Genomic DNA, 23,050 nt, shown 5'->3' on the forward strand with positions numbered 1-23,050 from the left:
AGAGAGGCCTATTTTTTTTAGGCCTTTCTGCCCCCAAGGGGGGCAGAATCCCAATAGCGCCAGAAATAGTATGTATGTATGTGTGCTTTGTGTTGGGGGGTGGCCCCTTGGGCAAGGGTCGCTCCCCCCAGGGGCGCAATGTATTTATTGTCGTTTCTGCCCCCCTTGGGGGCAGATTGGCCCTATTTTTAGGCCGATCTGCCCCCAAGGGGGGCAGAAAGCCACTAGACACCAGGGATTTTATTGTTGATTTTTATTTTTTGTGTTGGGGGGTGGCCCCTTGGGCAAGGGTCGCCCCCAGGGGCCCACATGTATTTTTGGGCAGTTCTGCCCCCCTAGGGGGCAGATATGCCTATTTTTTAGGCCTTTCTGTCCCCAAGGGGGGCAGAATCCCCATAGCGCCAGGGATACTATGTATGTGTGTGTGTGCTTTGTGTGGGGGTGTGGCACCTTGGGCAAGGGTCGCCCCCCCCCAAAGGGTGCAATGTAATCTGGGTGATTTCTGCCCCCTCCCCTTGGGGGTAGATTGGCCTATTTTATTTTTAGGCCCATCTTCCCCCAAGCAGAGAAGACTAGACACGGGAAAATGAAAAAATGGTTAGTGGCGGAGTGTTTGTCAACTGGCGAAGTATTTACTTTTATGATAATAACAGTTTTTCTCCTTTTTGTTTTAGTTCAAAGCTTCTGCTGACTTTGCTGTGGCTTGTTGCAGTTTTGGCAGTAGTTGTCCTGCGGTTTGCGTAGTTGCATGTTTTAGGTAAGTAAATAAATTTACTCCAAGTGAGTATTGTTGCAATGCATGAATGACATGTTTGTAGGTGGTGTACTGAATGCAGGATTGTGTGTGAAATTGTCCTTAGAGTTATGCACAATGATTATTGTGTTGTCTTATGTCTAATTTGCTTTTTTTTTTCTCTTTTTAGTGGGATATCGTTGGTGATTGCTGTGGCTGTGCAGAGTAGTTGCTGGTGAGTCAAGCTTTTTCAGGCGAGTGAGCAGTATAGTTTTTGAGTTTATAATTCTTAGTGATAAACCTATACTTTGTTACTTATCTTACACAGTGCTGGTTGTTGGTGGTGTATTTGTCCAGTTAATTTTAGTAGGAAGAATCATGGCCAGCCGTAGGATGACCGCTCAGCAGGTTGTTAGTGTGCTTTTTGAGTCATCTTCTGACCATGAATATGAGACTGACTCTGCATCTGAGGCAGAGGAGGAAGTGCAGGATTCTGGAAGTGAATTTTCTGTCAGAGATGAATCATCTGATGATGAAGCCACTCTCAGTGCTGATGAAGGGCCTGTTTTAGAGGAGGACAGTGATGTGCCAATGGTGCAGGAGCCAGCGGCTGAAAGGCTTCCCATTGGAAGACCTGACGCATGGGTTGCACCAAACATGGAGCAGCCACAGTTGCCTGCGTTTACTGGTTTTCCAGGGTGTCGAGTTAATACGGAAAACTTTTTGCCCGTCAACTTTTTTGAGTTGTTTATGGACGATATATTTTTGGAAGAGATTGTTGAGCAGACTAATTTGTATGCAGAGCAGTTTTTGAGGGACAACGCTGCCAGACTTAGGCCACACTCTAGAGCTAGCCGGTGGATTCCCACAAATCTGGAAGAGTTGAAAAAGTTCTTGGGTTTAACTTTTTTGATGGGGCTGATAAGGAAGCCGTCGCTGTCTTCATATTGGTCTACTAGTCCCTTGATGGCAACTGCTATATTTCCTGCCATCATGAGTCGTAACCGGTATGAGCTTCTTCTTCGGATGTTGCATTTTGTAGATAATGCTTTAGCCTTGCCACGAGATCATTCTGATTCTGACCGTCTTTTTAAGATTAGACCTGTCCTTGATCATTTGGTAGATCGGTTTTCAGAGATCTATGTTCCAGGGAAAGAAATATCTGTAGATGAGTCTTTGGTCCTGTTCAAGGGTCGTTTGTTTTTTAGGCAGTACATTCCTAGCAAGAGGGCACGGTATGGAATTAAATTGTATATGCTGTCAGAAAGTAGTACAGGATATGTTTATAATTTCCGGGTCTACACTGGTAGGGATTCCAATATTGACCCCCCTGGTTGTCCTCCCACTTTTGGAGTTAGTGAGAAAATTGTGTGGGAACTTGGTAGACGACTGTTTAACAAAGGTCACCATTTATATGTAGATAACTTCTACACTGGAGTTCGGTTGTTCAAGGAGTTGTTCAGAGTGGACACTGTTGCTTGTGGCACAATCCGCTCTAATCGGAAAGGCTATCCAAAAGAGCTTGTCTGTAAAAAACTTGAGAAGGGACAGTGCAGTGCCTTGCGGAATGATGAGCTGCTAGCTCTGAAATTTGTAGACAAGAGGGATGTATACATGCTAAGCACCATCCATGATGAGAGTACTTCACCTGTGGCTGTTTGGGGTCAGGTTGCCGAAGTGCGCAAACCTGTGTGCATCTTAGACTATAATAAGCACATGGGTGGTGTTGATAGAGTAGATCAGAGGTTAGAACCTTACACTGCTGCTCGTAAGTCTTATGTGTGGTATAAGAAATTAGCGCTTCACTTGTTCCACTTGGCAACTTTTAATGCTTTTGTTGTGTTTAAGGATAGTTCTCCAGAGTCAAGGATGACATTTGTGAAATTTCAGGAGTCTATCATAGCTAGCCTTGTTGTGCTGGAACAGGCAAGAGTTCCTAGAGAAGCAGTGGTGGAGGATGTGGCTAGATTGAAAGATCGTCACTTTGCTGAGCACATTCCTCCCACGGCCAAAAAAAACTTTCCTGCTAAGAGATGTAGAGTCTGTGCTCGAAGAGGTATCAGGAAGGAGACTAGGATGTACTGCCCTGATTGTCCTTCAAAGCCTGGGCTGTGTGTGGGTGGCTGTTTCAGGAGCTACCACACACAGAAGAATTATTGGGAAATTCCGTGAGCGTAAACTGGTGTTTTATATTTTTATATGTTCGGTTTCACGGTTGGCATTAGTCATGTATTCAGTTAGAGCTTTTGTGTTTGTAGTTTTGTACTAATTTATGATTAGTGGTTTCTTTGTTATTTAAAAACAAAAAAAAGGGGATGGCATGTGTAGAGTGGCGCTTGGCTGGCGGCGTGGGTGTGGTGGCGCTTGGCTGGCGGTGTGTGTGGGGTGGCGCTTGGCTGGCGGTGTGTGTGGGGTGGCGCTTGGCTGGCGGTGTGTGTGGGGTGGCGCTGGGCTGGCGGTGTGTGTGGGGTTGCGCTGGGCTGGCGGTGTGTGTGGGGTGGCGCTTGGCTGGTGGTGTGGGTGGGGTGGCGCTTGGCTGGCAGTGCCGGCCAAACGCCAGTCCACACACTCATCAGCTGGTGTGATTGCTGTATCAGGCATGTGGGCGTATGAAAGTGATGGGCCCTTGACTGGCGCTGTCTGTGGATGCGAGTCTTGTAATGTGCTGGGCCCGTGGCTGGCGGCGTGAATGGTCTAGTGCATGTCATGTATGAAAGGTGTGTGAATGGACTGTAAAGCGGTTGGTGCCTTGTCGTGGCTTTACAGCTCACGAGCTGTGAGTCATTGGTTCAGTTTGTTGGCCTTTCAGTTATTACCAGCGCATTTCACTTTTGTGAAATCTCTTGTTAATAAAATTTGATCTACTGAACATCACTCACCCTCGTGCCAAATCCAACCAGTATGTGTGGTACAAATGACAAAACCTGCTCCGCTGTAATCAGGCGTCGCAGCACACTTGAGACACGCTAGGTGCCTCAGGTGGGACCCCGATGATGAAGCATGCCACCAACTTGGTTGGTGGGTGAGGGGTCTTCTTCACATAACCTAAGTGTGTTTCTTTTCACAATTTTAGTGTTTGGCACATCACGGACGTATGTGCACACATCAAAGTGATATATTCCAAAAATACCTGTGTTTGGGGGGGAGGGCCCACCTATGTTTTTGGTCCTGGGTGCGGCCGTCATGTAGGGAAACCTACAAAACCCAGAAACTTTTTAAAACTAGGCACCCCAAGGAGTCTAGGGAGGTGTGGCTTGTGTGGCTCCCCCAACATTTTCTTACCCAGACTCCTCTGTAAACCTCACAATTTGCATAAAAAAGCATATTTTCCTGATTTTTCTTAGTAGGATCACCGCTCCAGCACAAAATTCCTACTCCCCAGTTTTCCCCTCAGTCTCCCAAGTAAAATGACACCTCACTTATGTGGGTCCCCAAAGCAGAGTCCGTCTAAAGATGTATAAAAGAATATGCCCTTATAAACTTGCTGTGCTATCCCTTCTATCCCTTCAGGTTTTGGGCCTTATTATGTTGCAGGCACCTGGGCCACCCACACAAGTGAGGTATCATTTTTATCGGGAGACTTGGGGGAACGCTGGGTGGAAGGAAATTTGTGGCTCCTATCAGATTCCAGAACTTTCTGCCACAGAAATGTGAGGAACATGTGTTTTTTTAGCCAAATTTTGAGGTTTGCAAAGGATTCTGGGTAACAGAACCTGGTCCGAGCCCCGCAAGTCACCCCTCCTTGGATTCCCCTAGGTCTCTAGTTTTCAGAAATGCACTGGTTTGGTAGGTTTCCCAAGGCGCCGGGTGAGCTACAGGCCAAAATCCGCAGGTAGGCACTGTTTTCTCCCTTGTGGATGTGTCCACGTTGCGCTTTGGGGTGTTTCCTGTCGCAGGCGCTAGGCCTACCCACGCAAGTGAGGTATCATTTTTATCGGGAGACGTGGGGGAACGCTGGGTGGAAGGAAATTTGTGGCTCCTCTCAGATTCTAGAACTTTCTGCCACAGAAATGTGAGGAACATGTGTTTTTTTAGCCAAATTTTGAGGTTTGCAAAGGATTCTGGGTAACAGAACCTGGTCCGAGCCCCGCAAGTCACCCCTCCTTGGATCCCCCTAGGTCTCTAGTTTTCAGAAATGCACAGGTTTGGTAGGTTTCCCTAGGTGGCGGCTGAGCTAGAGGCCAAAATCTACAGGTAGTCACTTTGCTAAAAACAGCTCTGTTTTCTGTGATATGTCCACGTTGTGTTTTGGGGCATATCCTGTCGCGGGCGCTAGGCCTACCCACACAAGTGAGGTATCATTTTTATCGGGAGACGTGGGGGAACGCTGGGTGGAAGGAAATTTGTAGCTCCTCTCAGATTCCAGAACTTTCTGCCACAGAAATGTGAGGAACATGTGTTTTTTTAGCCAAATTTTGAGGTTTGCAAAGGATTCTGGGTAACAGAACCTGGTCCGAGCCCCGCAAGTCACCCCTCCTTGGATTCCCCTAGGTCTCTAGTTTTCATAAATGCACAGGTTTGGTAGGTTTCCCTAGGTGCCGGCTGAGCTAGAGGCCAAAATCTACAGGTAGGCACTTCGCAAAAAACACCTCTGTTTTTTTCAAAAATTTAGGATGTGTCCACGTTGCGCTTTGGGGTGTTTCCTGTCGCCGGCGCTAGGCCTACCCACGCAAGTGAGGTATCATTTTTATCGGGAGACTTGGGGGAACACTGGGTGGAAGGAAATTTGTAGCTCCTCTCAGATTCCAGAACTTTCTGCCACAGAAATGTGAGGAACATGTGTTTTTTTAGCCAAATTTTGAGGTTTGCAAAGGATTCTGGGTAACAGAACCTCGTCCGAGCCACACAAGTCACCCCTCCTTGGATTCCCCTAGGTCTCTAGTTTTCAGAAATGCATAGGTTTGGTAGGTTTCCCTAGGTGGCGGCTGAGCTAGAGGCCAAAATCTACAGGTAGTCACTTTGCTAAAAACAGCTCTGTTTTCTGTGATATGTCCACGTTGTGTTTTGGGGCATATCCTGTCGCGGGCGCTAGGCCTACCCACACAAGTGAGGTATCATTTTTATCGGGAGATGTGGGGGAACGCTGGGTGGAAGGAAATTTGTGGCTCCTCTCAGATTCCAGAACTTTCTGCCACAGAAATGTGAGGAACATGTGTTTTTTTAGCCAAATTTTGAGGTTTGCAAAGGATTCTGGGTAACAGAACCTGGTCCGAGCCCCGCAAGTCACCCCTCCTTGGATCCCCCTAGGTCTCTAGTTTTCAGAAATGCACAGGTTTGGTAGGTTTCCCTAGGTGGCGGCTGAGCTAGAGGCCAAAATCTACAGGTAGTCACTTTGCTAAAAACAGCTCTGTTTTCTGTGATATGTCCACGTTGTGTTTTGGGGCATATCCTGTCGCGGGCGCTAGGCCTACCCACACAAGTGAGGTATCATTTTTATCGGGATACGTGGGGGAACGCTAGGTGAAAGGAAATTTGTGGCTCCTCTCAGATTCCAGAACTTTCTGCCACAGAAATGTGAGGAACATGTGTTTTTTTAGCCAAATTTTGAGGTTTGCAAAGGATTCTGGGTAACCGAACCTGGTCCGAGCCACACAAGTCACCCCTCCTTGGATTCCCCTAGGTCTCTAGTTTTCAGAAATGCACAGGTTTGGTAGGTTTCCCTAGGTGGCGGCTGAGCTAGAGGCCAAAATCTACAGGTAGTCACTATGCTAAAAACAGCTCTGTTTTCTGTGATGTGTCCAGGTTGTGTTTTGGGGCATATCCTGTCGCGGGCGCTAGGCCTACCCACACAAGTGAGGTATCATTTTTATCGGGAGACGTGGGGGAATGCTGGGTGGAAGGAAAATTGTCGCTCCTCTCAGATTCCAGAACTTTCTGCCACAGAAATGTGAGGAACATGTGTTTTTTTAGCCAAATTTTGAGGTTTGCAAAGGATTCTGGGTAACAGAACCTGGTCCGAGCCACACAAGTCACCCCTCCTTGGATTCCCCTAGGTCTCTAGTTTTCAGAAATGCACAGGTTTGGTAGGTTTCCCTAGGTGCCGGCTGAGCTAGAGGCCAAAATCTACAGGTAGTCACTTTGCTAAAAACAGCTCTGTTTTCTGTGATGTGTCCACGTTGTGTTTTGGGGCATATCCTGTCGCGGGCGCTAGGCCTACCCAAACAAGTGAGGTATCATTTTTATCGGGAGACTTCGGGGAACATAGAATAGCAAAACAAGTGTTATTGCCCCTTGTCTTTCTCTACATTTATTCCTTCCAAATATAGGGGTGTGTGTAAAAAAGACATCTATTTGAGAAATTCCATGTAATTCACGTGCTACTATGGTCACCCCGGAATTCAGAGATGTGCAAATAACCACTGCTCCTCAACACCTTATCTTGTGCCCTTTTTGGAAATGCAAAGGTTTTCTTGATAGCTATTTTTTACTCCTTATATTTCAGCAAATGAATTACTGTATACCCGGTATAGAATGAAAACGCACTGCAGGGTGCAGCTCATTTATTGGCTCTGGGTTCCTCGGGTTCTTGATGAACCTACAAACCCTATATATCCCCGCAACCAGAGGAGTCCAGCAGACGTAACGGTATATTGCTTTCGATAATCTGACATTGCAGGGAAAAGTTACAGAGTAAAAAGTAGAGAAAAATTGATGTTTTTTTCACCTCAATTTCAATATTTTTCTTTTTCAGCTGTTATTTTCTGTAGGAAACCCTTGTAGGATCTACACAAATGACCCCTTGCTGAATTAAGAATTTTGTCTACTTTTCAGAAATGTTTAGGTTTCTGGGATCCAGCATTGGTTTCATGACCATTCCGGTCACTGACTGGAAGGAGGCTGAAAGCACAAAAAATTGCACAAATGGGGTATGCCCCAGTAAAATGCCAAAATTGTGTTGAAAAATTGGGTTTTCGGATTCAAGTCTGCCTGTTCCTGAAAGCTGGGAAGCTGCTGAGTTTAGCACCGCAAACCCTTTGTTGATGCCATTTTCAGGGGAAAAACCACAAGCCTTCTTCTGCAGCCCCTTTTTCCAATTTTTTCGAAAAAAACGAAATTTTCACTGTATTTTGGCCAATTTCTTGGCCTCCTTCAGGGGAACCCACAAAGTCTGGGTACCTTTAGAATCGCTAGGATGTTGGAAAAAAAGGACGCAAATTTGGCTTGGTTAGCTTATGTGGACAAAAAGTTATGAGGGCCTAAGCGCGAACTGCCCCAAATAGGCAAAAAAAGGCCTGGCACAGGAGGGGGAAAAGGCCTGGCAGCGAAGTGGTTAAAAAAAACATATGTCTTAGATAACAAAACACAGCTCCCTGCCATAGGACTCCACAGGCCTTTTTTTATAGGAGACCTATATATAATGTTAATAATAATGGACAGGGTGGCTTTGCCATTGGTTTAAATGGCAAAGTAGAACTGGCAGTAAGAACAATGTCCTTCCAGTATGCAGTTGCAGTCTGGGAGTCATTTTGTACTTTGCCACAGGAAGAGTGGCACAAACAGTGCTGTAACCATGAGTGACCACTCTGTCTTAGCTGGCCTGGGTACCATATACTATGGACTTATAAATCAGGCCTTGCTAATTGGATGCATCCAATTTGACGTGTAATTTTTACGGGGTTAAAACACTGGTACTGAGGTCTGGTTGTCAAGTCTGCGGGGTTTAAAAGCCAGCAGCTACTAGTCCAGATGGGAGCAACAAGTGGGAGGAATCCTGCAAAAAGCCTGTTTCCTCACAGCACACAAAGGATAATGTGTGGAAATTGGATTACTGAGAATATTTATCATTTGTGCATCACCAAGTAAGTGTCTTGATTTATTCTCTGTTTCCAGCGCACTTAAAAATTACAAAAATAGTGCTTCGTTTTTGCTTTTTTAACTTGTGGATGCATATATTTCATTTACAGGCATTAATATTTTATTGTGTATTGCAAAAAAGAACTTCCTACATTGTCACATGATTTACTTTAAAAACTCCCTTCTGTAGTCAGAGAAAGAAAAATAAACACCAATCCTCATATTAAAAGAATAATGCAGCCTGACGTTTGACCTCTTTCTTTTAATCATTGGCAAACGTGACAAGTTAAACACAAAATTTACAGGTATCTATATTTCTTGCTCTGATTTTCGGACCTACCAAAAATCAACTTGTGACCCACTGATGCATCTCGACCCACAGTTTGGGAAACACTGCCCTAGATCAATGATGTCAAGGTGGGATTCTCGTGCCATGATAATCAACCTTAAGGACGAGTGGTTTGTAAAAGCTATCAGCATTATTTAACAAGTTAGTGCTAATGTTTTATTTTCATCTGACACCTATATTGAAACTGGAAATTATATGGAAAACAGACCTACATAATACTGTAAGTGACGGAATACTATACTTTTTCCAGCCTTCTCTACGGATGAAATGTGTAATTCACAGTGTTAATATAATTTTCAAAAGCTATTGCATCTAAATAATCAATAGTTACGACTTATTTCTACTGAAATATGGGTTATGGCGGTGGTACCCTAATCCATAAGAGGTTGATTTAGCGGTCAGACCGCCCCAGTCACTTTCTGCGTACTTGCTTGTGCCCTTCCCTTCTACTGCTGCGGTTCTGCTGTTTACCTGCAGGTGGCAGTGTTGTACCACGCTGTTGCTTCCTACTGTGACGGTCCCTTCCAGGATACTGTTGGTGATGGAGCAGCCGTCTGACAGAGTCTGTGGATGCTAAACGCAAGAAAGGAAAGAAAATAGGTTACTGGGCATTTCCGCTCTTCCTTTAGAAGCCCACATCCTGACCCGGGAGCTTTAGATCCAAGAAACAGCTACAAGAAGCGGCAGACAGTAACAAGAGGGGACCCTGGGCATCAGCAAAGCAGTGCGGTTTATGTTGAAGCCTGCCAGACACCCCCTGGTTCCAAAGACGTATTGAGTTAGGGTGACCACCTGGCACTGAGGCAAATTCTGGACAGGACTGTAAAAAATTCAGGACAAAGGGTCAAAATTCAGGACAAAGGGTCAAAATTCAGGACAAAAATTCAAGAACAAACGTCAATTTTACAGACACACGCAAGAGAGGCCATGCCTCACTATGTGGTCAGTGCATTTATTTACTCTTTTTTAACATAGCACTATTTATTCACTGTGGACCTTTTGCGATTGCCTCCTGGTGTGCTACATTCAGGTGTCACATTACGTCCTTGTTCAGTAGTAAATTAATGCCCTTCACGGCAAGGCCATCACCCCTACCCAAATCTACCCGATCTTTCCTGAAGAGAAAGTAACAGCAAAATTTTGATTATGTTTCTGAACATTTCAAAACCCCTGGCAAACAGTTTGGGAAACATTAAGCTAATTAACCTTATGCTAGTTTAAACAAATTAAACAAAAACATCTTTCTTACCCCAACCGCCCATGGACTTTCAACCAATTTTTTTTTAAAGAGGCAGGGCAGATGGTGTGGATGACAGTCTCACACCTAATGACAGGATGTGATGTACCCATAACTTGTCTGTAGTCTCACTGCACTAGAGTGTATGTTTGGGACTCTACATTTATCTCAGAAATGGGAGCCCGGACTACCAATCAAAGACAATAAAAGAGTAGGATGAAATTGAGATCAAATGGGAGATCCACGGCAAGTAATTCAAAGGGTTGTTGCTAACAACTGGATAAATAAAGGAGAGAATAACAAGGTGGGACAATTCCTAAACTCAGACAACATGGGTCCACTAAGACTATTTGAAGGTATTGGGTACCTGGGGAGTTGTCTGCACACAGGAGCGAAACAGAAGGGGCACTGTCAAGTGGCTGAACAATCAACACCCATCCACCTGGGCAAACTCTTCTGGTGCAATGGTTCGCTGTTAGTGCTTGTGCCCGCTTAGTCCGTGTCTTTATATGGTTTTGAAATTGAGCAAAAGCCAAACTAGAGATCTGGGTTATCCCTAAGTGTCAAGTACACATAGAATCTTCAAAATATTTGGGATGTAAATTGCACAAACAACATTTTCAATTTTTTTCAAATTTAATTAGTGTTTCTTTAACATATGGCACTGTTTTCGCCTTCATACACAATTAGATCTCAGATTGAACTGGGAACCAGTTACCTTTTGATACCTAGTGATTAATATCTACCATTCTTACACTGATTTCCAAGATGAAAATCTCAGCAGAGCGAACGGTGCCTCCAAGCCCAGTTTGCTTTTTGGTCTTCTCTTCTGCTTTCTGTAGAGGCCATATGGCACTAGCGAAGACGGAGTGCTACCCCAATGATAGTATTATTTTGCAAACCTTCCCCTGCTCGTCCTTCATTCCTTCTTCAGACAGGCCACACATCTGATTTGGTCGTTGCGGCGCCATCGGGAGCTCTTTCCACTCTAAAGCTAACTGTGACTGCGGGTGGATTAGATCTTCTGGACTTAGAATGCTTTTATTCAGCTGCAGATGTCCAATGGGTGGCTCACTGGCTTTCTGCCCACCTCCCTGCATGAGATGGGGTTTACCAATAAAGACTTTTAAGGAAGGCTTAATGCACTGCTCATCGTTTCCTACTGACCATTCTATGGATCACCATCCGGGGTTATCATGCATGGCTTTCTCTTGCCTTGCCAGAACCTGTAAACTCACTGACACGAAGAAACCCTATGCTCCTGCAGTACCTTTGCTAAGCCTTCCCACTTGCACAGGATGGCTGTGCTCAGAGCAACTCCATCAGTGGCATGTTGCAGGTGTCTGAAAATTGGGAACTTTGTTTCTGAACAGTGAGCTACTAAATTTCCAAACCCTTGTGGCAGACTACCATCTTCACCCCGGTCAACTCCTTACTTACAACCACCTTAAATAATAATGAAATGCCCTATTTCATGTCTGCTACCTAGCACTAACCCTACAAGAGGTGTGCCAGAAGCTCTGTACCATAGGAAATGGTGGCAAACTGATGGAATGGGTGTACAGACCTATCCTGCAACATGGAAACCACTCCAGGTCTTCTTGTCATACTACCTGGGTGATTGATGTAGCCAAACCTCTGCAAGATATGGACTAAAATACTGGACTTTCTCCACAAAGTATCCCACAGCTGTCACTTTAAGTAAATTCATAGTGCTTCCTTGTGAATGCATTCTGCCCGTTGTTTGCCATTGGCCTTGTGGTTTGTAACTCACAATTTGTTGCTTTCAATTTGCTGGCTTTATTTGTTTGTTTTAGGCTATGCAGCTTGAATTCGTCCCTTCCCTTGCCAAAACCTTATTTACAGTATCCTGCCGAGTGCTCCCTTTCTGTAAACAGGCCTGTAAATCTTGTTCTTATCTTATCATATTTGCTGTACATTCAAAGAACAAAGTCAAATGTCAGGCTCTGTCTTGGGAACTTAGTGTTTACTTTCCTTTCTCTGACTTCAAAGTGAGAGGATTTATGCAACAATCTTGCTGGATACTGGGGTTAGGAAAGAGTTTTTTCTATCACATGACAACATTTAAATAGACTTCAGAATATATCAGAATTGAAAGTACAAATCAAGCACATTTTTGTTAATTCTGAACTGTGCTGGAAACAAATACCTTTACATGATTAAAACAAATCATTGCATTAGGTGATGCAATTTCCACACATCATCGTCTGTGCACAATATAGTTTGATTTGAAAAACTGTATATCTGTGCAAATGTAATGGTCATTTCAATCAAAAATGTGTTGTCTGTAATGGCAGTGCGTTACCACACCATGCATGCTCCACTCCACTCTGCTCTGCACCACTCCACACCACTGCACCCTACTCTGTATCCCTCTACTTTACGCCACTCCATGCCACTGCACTCTTCTCTATTCGGAACCACTCCACATTATGCCACTGCTCTCTATGCTACTTCACACTATACCTCTCTACTATACTCTGTACTACTCTACTCTAAGCCACTGCACTTTACGCCTCTCTACACCACTGCGCTCTGCTCGCCTGCACGCCATACCACTCCAGTCTAGGCAACACCAATCTAATCCGCACAACTCCACTCTCTGCCACTCTGCAACGCTGCACTGTATGCCACTGCACTCTAAGCTAATACACTCTATGCTACTGCACTTTACTCTGTAACACTCAACTCTATGCCCCTGCACTCTACATCAATACACTGTACATCATTCTAATCTATTCTGCACCTCTGCACTCTATGCCGCGGTACTCTACACTACTTTACTCTATGCCACTTTATGCAACTCCACTCTAACCTGCACTTCTCCACTCTAAGCCACCTCACTCTACTGTGAAATAATCTACTTTATGCCACTGCACTCTGTGTCACTGCATTCTATGCCACTGCACTCTACCCTGCACCTCTCCACTCTATGCAACTGCACCCTACTCTGAAACAATCTATTCTACGCCACTGTACTCTATACCACTCTGACCACTGCACTCTAGTTCAATGCACTCTACACCACTGCAAGCTGACACTCTGCAACACTGCTCTGGCCGCCACTATAATCTACACCACTCTGCTCTGTACTACTGCATTTTGCACCAATATACTCTATTCCACTGCATTCTATGCCACTCTACTCTGCCCAATGCCACTCTATGCAACTGCACTCTACACCAGTGCACTCTAAACAACTGCACTACCCTTTACTCTGCACCACTGTACTCTATGCCACTGTTCTCTGTACCACTCTACACCACTGCACTGACACTCTACTCTGCAACTCTGCACTCTACACCACTCTACTCTATGCCACTGCACTCTAGGCACTATACTCAACACCACTCTACAATACTCCACTCTGCACCATTCTACACCACTACACTCTATGCCACATGAGTCTACTCTGCACTCTGACACTGCACCACTCTGCATTACTGCACTCTCTGATACTCTATTGAATGCCACTCTACTCCACTGCACTCTACCCCATGCCACTCTATGCCACTGCACTCTGCGACAATGCACTCTAAACAACTGCACTGTACGCCACTGCTCTCTACTCTGTACACTGTACTCTACGCCACTGCTCTGTGCCACTCTACTCCACTCTACATCACTGCACTGACACTCTACTCTGCAGTGTTGCACTCTCCACCACCTACTATACACCAATGTACTATGTACAACTGCATTCTATGCCACTGCACTCTATGCCACTCTACTCTGCATCACTCCACTCTACAGCACTTTGCCCTACTCTGCACCACTATACACTACACCACAGCACTCCCTGCAACACGAGTCTACTCTGCAATCTATGCCACTGCACCACTCTACACTACTGCTCTCTCTGCCACTCTATCGTATGCCACTCTACTCCACTGCACTGTATGCCACTCTACTCTGTCCCATGCCACTGCACTCTAAACCACTGCACTCTACGCTAACGCATTCTAAACAACTGCACTGTACCCCACTGCACTGTATTTTGCATCACTGGGCTCTACGCCACTGCTCCTATGCTACTCTACTCCACTCCACACCACTGTGCCACTAGCTTTAAGCCATGCTGAACAGCAGCTACTCTGGTGTATAACATGGCTAATGGCTAAAACACATTAGCAAAGCCAATAACTCTTTCGTAGATGAGACCTATTGCTTTGTCAATGTTTGTTAGTACTATGAGGTACCGAGGTACCTGAAAGAACTGTAAAAAATACAATTACATCATAATAAAAGCTGCTACAAAAGGCGCAAATACATTTTGGTTAAATAAAAAAAAAAAGTGCTTCTCAAATACAGATTTGAATAATATACATTTTTTTAGCACTAGGTATAAACTGTATAACACTACATTAAAACCACTCCACAGCTCACCTTGGAACACCATTACAATACCTCTTTGAAAGAAATATCTTTGCCACCAGAAAACTTCAAGTGACTCCTTTTAGTAAAGTCAATGCAGGTTTTCAAGCCCCTTTGTATTTGCAGATTTACCAGTTGCCCACATTTGCATGTCTTTAGGGAAGGAGACCCCCTGGCAAGAAGGCCTTTTCTTATCTGTCTGCCCCTCCCTCCCTCAGAGCACAGGAGACCCCCTGCCTTCCAGCCCAGCTGGGGAAACTCCTCTGCCCCTAATTTCGCCCTGCCTCCGATGCCCTTAAGGTGAAAGGCTAAAATTACGGACAAATGCCGTCCGTTAAAGCTTTCATCACGGACAACGGACAGCAGGGCGAAATTACGGACAGTCCGTGAAATTTACGGACGGGTGGTCACCCTATGTGAACAGATTTTCACAACTAACAACCAGGACGGGCACAACATAGAAATAGGACTAAATGTTGACACGTCATTCAGCGAAATATATACCTCGCTGACTGACGTGATTTTTTATATATATATACATACATTTAATAAACAGCCACCCGCCCATTGCTGTCAGAAGCTCCAGGGTCTGACTGTTGATGAGCCCGGCCCTGGCTTATGGGAGACCGTGTTCACCCCTCATTAAATCCTGCTGTGCTGCTTGAATGATGCGAGCAGCACAAAAGGTGACTCTACAAATGTTAAGCTGAGTCTCTGGTGTGATAAAAGGGCCGGATGAAACGTGAGCTTGCACAACTCTGTGAGTAATGTGAAGGTTCATCCGACCCTCTCTCAAAAATCGGGACATGTCTTTGTTTTGACAAAAAGTGTCGGACACTGGGACAGTCCTTAAAAAACGGGACTGTCTAGGGAAAATCGGGACGTCTGGTCACCCTATATTGGTTGGGTACATGCTGAAAACTTACCTGAAAAGGAATTCTGCCCACTGCTTACCATTAACTTTGTGTTTTTTTCACTTGTATTCATCTGCTTGCTTTGTATTTGTTTTAGCTCATCCAGAATGTGCTTGTCCCTACCATGGATCATAGCTGTCCGAGTGGGTCCCTCTATTCTTCCATGAATGTTTGCTTTTCAGGAACTCTTTTCTTTCTCATGAAGTACTCTGTGAGAGTGCGTGTGGTTTATAGTTGTCTCCCACGAGTACTTCTCTCCCCCCCACCCTTCATGTTCCTGCACCTTTGAGGTGCCTCCCCACTGTGTTGCTTTCTCGTCTCTTTTTCCTCAAGCTCTCTGTTGCTCTCTTTAGTCTGTTTGCTCCCCTTACCAGTGCCCTCCGTGTTGTTTCCCCCACCCACGTTCTCTGTGTTGCTTTTGTCACCCATGTATCCATTTTGCCTCTGCCCCGCCCTCACCTGTGTTGCTTTCACTCTCCACCTGCACCCCAACGGTGCTTCCACCCCCTGTAGCTTCCTCCACCTGCTTAAAACTGCATTCACAGGTTTGGTGTAAGAAAATGCCTCCTTGGCATGGTTACCCCCTAATTTATGACTTGAAAGTGTGATGGGAGCGTGCTAACTAGGCCCCAGCACCAGTGTTCTTTCCCTAAACTGTACCTTTGTCTCCACAATTGGCACAACCCTGGCACTCAGGTAAGTCCCTTGTGACTGTTACCCCTGGTACCAAGGGCCCTGATGCCAGGGAAGGTCTCTAAGGGCTACAGCATGTCTTATGCCACCCTAGGGACCCATCACTCAGGCCATACACACTGCCTCACAGCTTGTGTGTGCTGGTGGGGAGAAAATGACTAAGTTGACATGACACTCCCCTCAGAGTGCCGGGGTGCGACCAAACAACATCTGCTAGGTCCGCCTGGTGCTCCTGCTGGATGAACGGGCCGGTGATGGGTTAATGTAGCAGGAAAGGACACGACCCAAGGGCTGGACATGTCGGTACCGTGAGAGACACCGGCAGTAGTGTACAGTACCTCAGTTGGCCATCCTCAAGTGTATGGTGAGGAGGGCTCGTCTCGTCCTCACCCGCTATATGGTACCCCTCCTTGTGTTCTAGTGCCTAACCAAAGCAGTTCCACCACATTCCATATCACCAGGAGTTTCAGAGATACAGCTAGCACCAAAGAGATCAACTTGCAGAGAAGCAACGCAGTGTACCAAAACTTACTTTTTGGGTTACGAAATTACGAAATTGGGGTTGGTGGGCTGACCTTACTCTCAAAGAAACTGAAATGAGTGCAGTACGTACAAAGAGGATATTTCCGCGACTATTTTGTAAAGGATGCACAGAAGTCAACGAAATCCATTCAACAAGAAAGTGAAATCTCAGTTGCCTGACTACATTTGCCCCACCCTGTAAGGGTCTCTTGGTTATGTCATAATCACTAACTTCAATAATTGGTTAAACCCATTATTTCCTCCTTTTCATGCTCTGTGTCAATTTCATAGCTCTTTATTTTACGTGTCAAAAAACAACACCCCACATACTGTGGTGTTATCCATAAGCCACTGATAAAGAATCACTGTCTAATAGCTAAGTGGCCTGAGTTCAAATCCCGGCTCTCCCGTTTATCAAACTGTTTAATACTGGGAAAGTCGATGTACCTCTCTGTTCCTTAATTCCCTTGTCCGCCCAAACTGGGAATGTCTAGAGGTCATTCATCTGGCAGTTACTTAGGGCAGTGGTTCCCACACTTTGACTTCTGTGGACCCCCACTTTGTCATTACTGGAGCCCAGGAACCCCCACTGAATCTTTATTGGAATCCAGGGACCCCCACTGAGTCATTACTGAAAGCTGGGGACCTAATCTGTTAATAATATTTAACTTTCTAAGCAGTCGCGGACCCCCTGAGGAGACTCTGGGGATCCCCAGCGGTCCCCGGACCACAGGTTGGGAATCATTGACTTAGGGCATAAATAGCATCTGAAGTTGAAAGGAGCAGGAGCATTTTGACCGGCATGTGCCCCACTTTAAGAACATTTGGTGAAAAGGAGGTAAAATGTATTTTTCATTGAAAAAATAGTTTTGTAAAGAAATTAGAGAGTAATGTATAGGCCTTAGAGATCATTCTGGAAGGGAACTCAGTAAAAACTGCAGTACTCACGTATCTAGGAGAGTACCTTAACGCATCATTTCTCAGCATCAGGAAATCATGTATGAGCTTCTGGAACACTTGATGCTCAAGAGACGAATAATTCTGCCAACCGAGTAGCAGTACTTGCTACTGTTTATCCATCCACGTTCCTCTGCCAGTTGTACCCTATCAGAATATGTGTGCAGGGAAATAAAACACTGGAGTCTCTGATATTTTAGACAACATTATACGTGAGGCTCCTGCCATCAATGCCTGACTACTTCCAGTATAAGTACCTTGAATTAATATTCCAAAGCTGTGATCGAACATCATAAGTTCCTGCTTCATGGGCCTAATCAGCTGTCACGGGTTCTGCTTACTGAACAAGGGGATGCTCAATGTGAAAGAGGTACTGCTGAAACATGCCTGGGACACTTGTTATTCAGGGAACTGCTCAGGATGTCATTGCTAGTGACTGGTAGCATTCAAACCTTTCCTTTCTCACTTTTCTTTTGGATCAAGCAGCAGACATATCTCTCACAATTACAGACACCGTTGCGCAATTGTGCATGGCACCCATAAAAAAAACACTTTGTCACCCACATTTCCACACTGTCACAGTGTGCACAAAATCCACTTTCCACAGCTTAGAGCAATGTTGTAAAAAAAAGTCACAGACTGTCACGCCTGTACTTTTTAGGGTCGAGCCTGCGTTGCATGCGCTCGCAGCGAGACGCTTTAGGGTTTAGAAAAGGGCTCGGAGCCCTGTCGACGTCACGTCAGTGTTTTCCATTGGTTCGTGGGCTTGCCTATTAAAATCTGCTTGCTTTCATTAGTCGAAGGCATGCATATGTCATGCCTTTTCCGGTGGCTAGCACTCCTCAAGCGCATCAACGAAGTACAGAAAACATGCGAGGCTCGCTGTTTTCTGTCCGGCTTGTGGACTATTTTTTCTCAATTTTACTAGCGTGATTTCACTTGGCAGAAGTCGAGCGCTTTACACAGTTATTTGCACTTTTTCGGGTTACGTACATAAATGCACTTTTGCCGATAGGTGAAAAGTCGGGATAGGAGTTTACAACGCTATCAGCTCTAACATGAGCAAACGCGAGACCCGTTGCATTACAAATGCTTGTTTGCTTTCCAGTCTCCCATTTTGCACTTTATTTTTCCAGTTTGCGTCTCACTTCAAACTCCACAGTTATCAGTCTTGTAATTCTATCTGTCCCGTTACACAGTGCTTAATGTGTGCTTGTTAATTCCGGTGCTGAGCACTGGCACTTATTTTTGAGGGCCGGGGCTTATTCTTCTGTCTCAAGCATTTGCTGCGAGCAAAAGACACATATGGGAAAGACGGAAGGAGGGAAAAACAAACAAACGTCACAAAAGGAGAAAGTAGAAAGCTGCAAGAGTGAGCTGAAGGGGCAGGGAGTGTCCTTACACGGATTGAAGAGGCCTGAGATGGCTTCAGGATTATGCTGCCTCAGTATTTCGTGTTCCGACATTTAATTGTAGCAGCTGTGTGTTAAGAGGAGGGCTTTGGGCACTGGCACATAATTATTTACAACTTAAGCACTGGTTCCGTACTATTCTATGTTCCTCCATTTCCTTTCCGTATAAACTCTCATTCTCACCTTCATCCTCCCACCATCTGAACATCTCAAATTCTCTCCCTTTATCCCACTCTGTTTCCTTTTGACCTTCATCCCTATCTGTAACCACATTTACCTTTATCTCTTTAGTTTCCCTCTTATTTTCAGCATTAACACTCTCATTCTCCGACCTTAATCATCTCAATTACTACTTCTGAAATATTTTCATTTTTGTATTCCTCAGTTTTGACATTGACCTCAAGTTTGTCTGTTGTTGAGTAGGTACCTGGGCACCTAGCCTGCCACTTGCCTGTGTCCTCCAGTTCCTACTTGTTCCTACCTGATCCAGTTGCCACAGTTTGACTAAGAGACACTGCCGCAGCCTGGGTTTTTCTGTCTAGGCTTTCCTGCTCATTGTTTGTAGGAAGCTGGGTTCTGGTTGCAGTACACCCCCACACACATTTTGCCTGTTTTTTGATGCAACATTGACTGAAGTGCACTAGGTTTCTGCTAACCAGGTCCCCAGTGCCAGTGCTCCTTCCCCAAAACAAGACATTTGGTCACTTGATCCCCAAGTGGCCAAGCCCTTTAACACCTCTGTAAGTCCCTAGTAAATGATACTCCTGATACCTAGGGCATGAGTACTTAGGAGGGCCCCTGAGAGCTGCAGCACACCCCTCCCAACAGGATGACCTGCAAATCTGCATTCCAACCTCATGCAGACTGCCATTGCAGGCTGCTTGACAAGGTGCGCCCAAAAGTGCAAACACAACATGGCACACAGCCTGTGTGCCCCGTGTCCCCTAAACACTGCATATAATATTTGTAAGTCAGCCCTACAGCAGGCCTTACGGCCCCAAAGCAGGGCGTATTATATTACAGGTGTGGACATATCTGCAAGAGCAGATATGCTCCTGCCATGTCTGTCAATTCTTAGACATTGTAACTGAACAGGGAAGCCATTTTAAATATATGTGCTGGACACTGGTCAATTCGAGTTCCCCAGCTACATGATGGCTTTAGTGAAAAGAGAGTTGTTTGGTATCCAACATCTCATATTAATAAACCTTCACTGATTCCAGTGATGGATTTATTAATACATGCACCCAGAGGGCACATGAAAGGTGCTCCGTAAAAACGTACCAACTACTGGTGGGCTCACGGACTAATTCTAGCCAGCATGCCACCAACAGACGCGACTCTGATCCCCAAGGGTAACAGCCCTAGCTTTCTGAAGGTCAGAAACAAAGCCTACTCTTGCAGGGGTGTTGCACACCCCTCCCAAAAGGATGACCTGCAGATCTGCATTCCAAGGAAGGAGGTGTCAAAGAAGCCCACCACCTTTGGTATGCAGATATGGCCTTCCTCAGAGGAAGATGCCAACTCCCCCTGCCCCACAGGCACCTGACCCCAATGGAAAGTAGCCCATTGGCTATTACCCTTCACTCCCTTTAACACCCCCTAAATTGAGTATTTTGGCCACCATCTGATACCAGGAAAACAGATCTTTGCTGGACACAAAAGAAGGAGTGGAGAAGAAGCCTGCAGACACGAGAATCGAGGAGCACAATGGACTTGGCGCCAACCCTGCTAGCCTGCCTTCTGCACCCCACCCTTGAGGAACAACTGACCTGGCCTACCGCTGTGGCCACAAAGAAACCAGGAGAGCTGCCAGTGCTTTGCAAGTCGCTAAGAAGAACTCCTGTGGAGCAGAGGAGCTGCTTCCCTGCATCTGCAGGAAACCCAAGAAAGAACTGTGAGGACAGGGATCACCAAAACCTGATGCCTGACCTCACCACTGCGCCTGAGCTACCTAGTCTGAGCTGAAGTGGGCCAATGGTGTCAACAAGGTTCCCAGGCCCTTCAGAGACAAAGTCCACATTGAGTTTGCCCACTGTGGACATCCAGATGGCATCTGCAGCCTCTTTCTGCAGACCCCCCTCCACCGTGACCACCTCCGGTGACAGAGACCCGATGGTCCACTGCACCTCTGCACCCGGATGCCCCAGGCTAAGGAGAAGAGGACTACTCTTGCCCCTACATTCCCCAGGCCCATGAGACCTGAGCCCACTTGTTTGTTTGATCGGACTGGACCACCAGTCCATGCCTGCAGCCTGTTTCTGTAGGCCCTCTCTACCACGACTGCCACCAGTGATGATGAACCTGATGATCCAAACCACCTCTGCACACAGACACCCCGGACAGGAGAGAACACAATCAATGGTGTCCCTATTCCTGTAAAGCATCACAGGAACTAAACCCCCTCTCAGTCCACCCCTGCGGCATCTTTGTGACTGGACCGATCCCCACAGATTTACACGAGGTACCCGACACTGACATGCACAACTGCACCCAGCTGCCTCAATGCTGCCCCCCAAGGTGACCTGTTAGTGTGGCCTAGGACCCTGCCATGTACTCACCTTAAGTCCAGAAGATTGGCCCTGTAAGTTGCAGTGAAGTACCGATTTGCCCTGTATGTTTTCTCTCTCATAGAATAACATTGCAAATACAGAAAAATGCACTGTTGACTTTTGAAAACACTAAAAATTCCTATCTCGAAAAGTACTCACCTGATTCTGGTGATCTTAGTGTCTAAATGCATATACAAGTATGTGTTATTTTTATAAATTGGTGTCAGATTCCTTTATTGAGTATGTGTCTCACTTACTGCCTATGTGTATGCTTTACATGCTTAGCACTACCCTCTGATATGCCTAACTGCTCGCCCACACTGCCACAAAAAAGAGCATTTGGGATGTAAATTTGTGCCTCTTTGATACCATTTGGGTTTGCCTGGACTCTTTGCACAGTGTATGTCTTTTTGGTCCACTATATGAAGAGCCAACTTCCCACCAACCGAAGCCCTGACCACCCCAGGGCCTATTTAATGCAGGCCGCAAAATGACTGCACTAGTAGACACCTGGGCATCTAGTCTGTCGCTTGCCTGTTGCCTCCAGTTCCTGCTTGCTGTAGCCTGATCCAGTTGCAGTTGTTTGACCGAGCAACACCGCCCCTGCCTGGGTTTTCATGCTCACCGTCCTTCTCGCCAGTAGAGGCCCACCCAACCAAAGACCTCCTTAATGCAGGCCACTGTGTGACCGCACTAGTACGCACCTGGGCACCTAGCCTGCCACTTGCCTGTGGCCTTAAATTTCTGCTTGTTCCAGCCTGATCCATTCACCGCCACTTGACCAAATGGCACAGCCGTTGCCCAGGTTTTCCTACCTGGTTTTTCCTGGTCAACTTTTTTTCTGTCAACAGAAGCCCCACCCACCCCAGGACCTACTTAATGCAGGCCACAGCGGGACTATGCAGCAGGAGCTCCTGTTGGTGTTCGAAAAACAAGGCAGTCCGCGCCCATCCGTGCCTGGACCAAGCGCAGCACCACAATGCCTGCCACTCTACAGATACACCATTGCCAAGCTCTACACCCTCGACCCTAGACACTGCCACCATGCCAGACCATGATCCATGACAGGACCTTTTACTATGCACCCACTGCCACATCATCTGCCACAGCACACACACTAGCCTACCCACCAGCCCCACCCTGAACACACCACAGACACCACCAGAACAAAAACACCAATTCGCGTTTGCCATTCTCAACACATCCTCACTATGCAAACACACCACAGGGATTTGGGACCTCATCTCCAACCTCACACTGGACGTCCTCTTCCTCACTGAGATCTGGCTCAACCTCACTTCCACACCTGACACCACCAGCACAATACCCAAAGGATACAAGATCACTCACCACAACCATATCAACAAGATGGGCAGCGGGACTGCCATCACACACAAGGAATCCATCCAGTGCACCACCACAAATAACATCCCCCAACCAATGAAGCACCTCAACGTCCAACTCAAAACAGACAGCAAAATCTCCATCAGGG

General features: G+C 46.1%; 1 protein-coding gene across 4 annotated transcripts in view; it reads right to left on the reverse strand.

The window, feature by feature from the left end:
* The window catches only part of FCSK (fucose kinase), a 579,999-nt gene that overhangs the window by 105,805 nt on the left and 451,144 nt on the right, over nucleotides 1-23,050 (reverse strand). For all 4 annotated transcript variants that reach the window (XM_069217519.1, XM_069217520.1, XM_069217522.1 and 1 more), the window contains one exon: nucleotides 9,348-9,449. In XM_069217519.1, coding sequence (XP_069073620.1) covers nucleotides 9,348-9,449 — 102 coding nt within the window. The remainder of the gene's footprint in view (nucleotides 1-9,347; nucleotides 9,450-23,050) is intronic.

Source organism: Pleurodeles waltl, chromosome 12 (assembly GCF_031143425.1).
Source record: "Pleurodeles waltl isolate 20211129_DDA chromosome 12, aPleWal1.hap1.20221129, whole genome shotgun sequence".
NCBI classification, from domain to species: Eukaryota; Metazoa; Chordata; class Amphibia; order Caudata; family Salamandridae; genus Pleurodeles; species Pleurodeles waltl.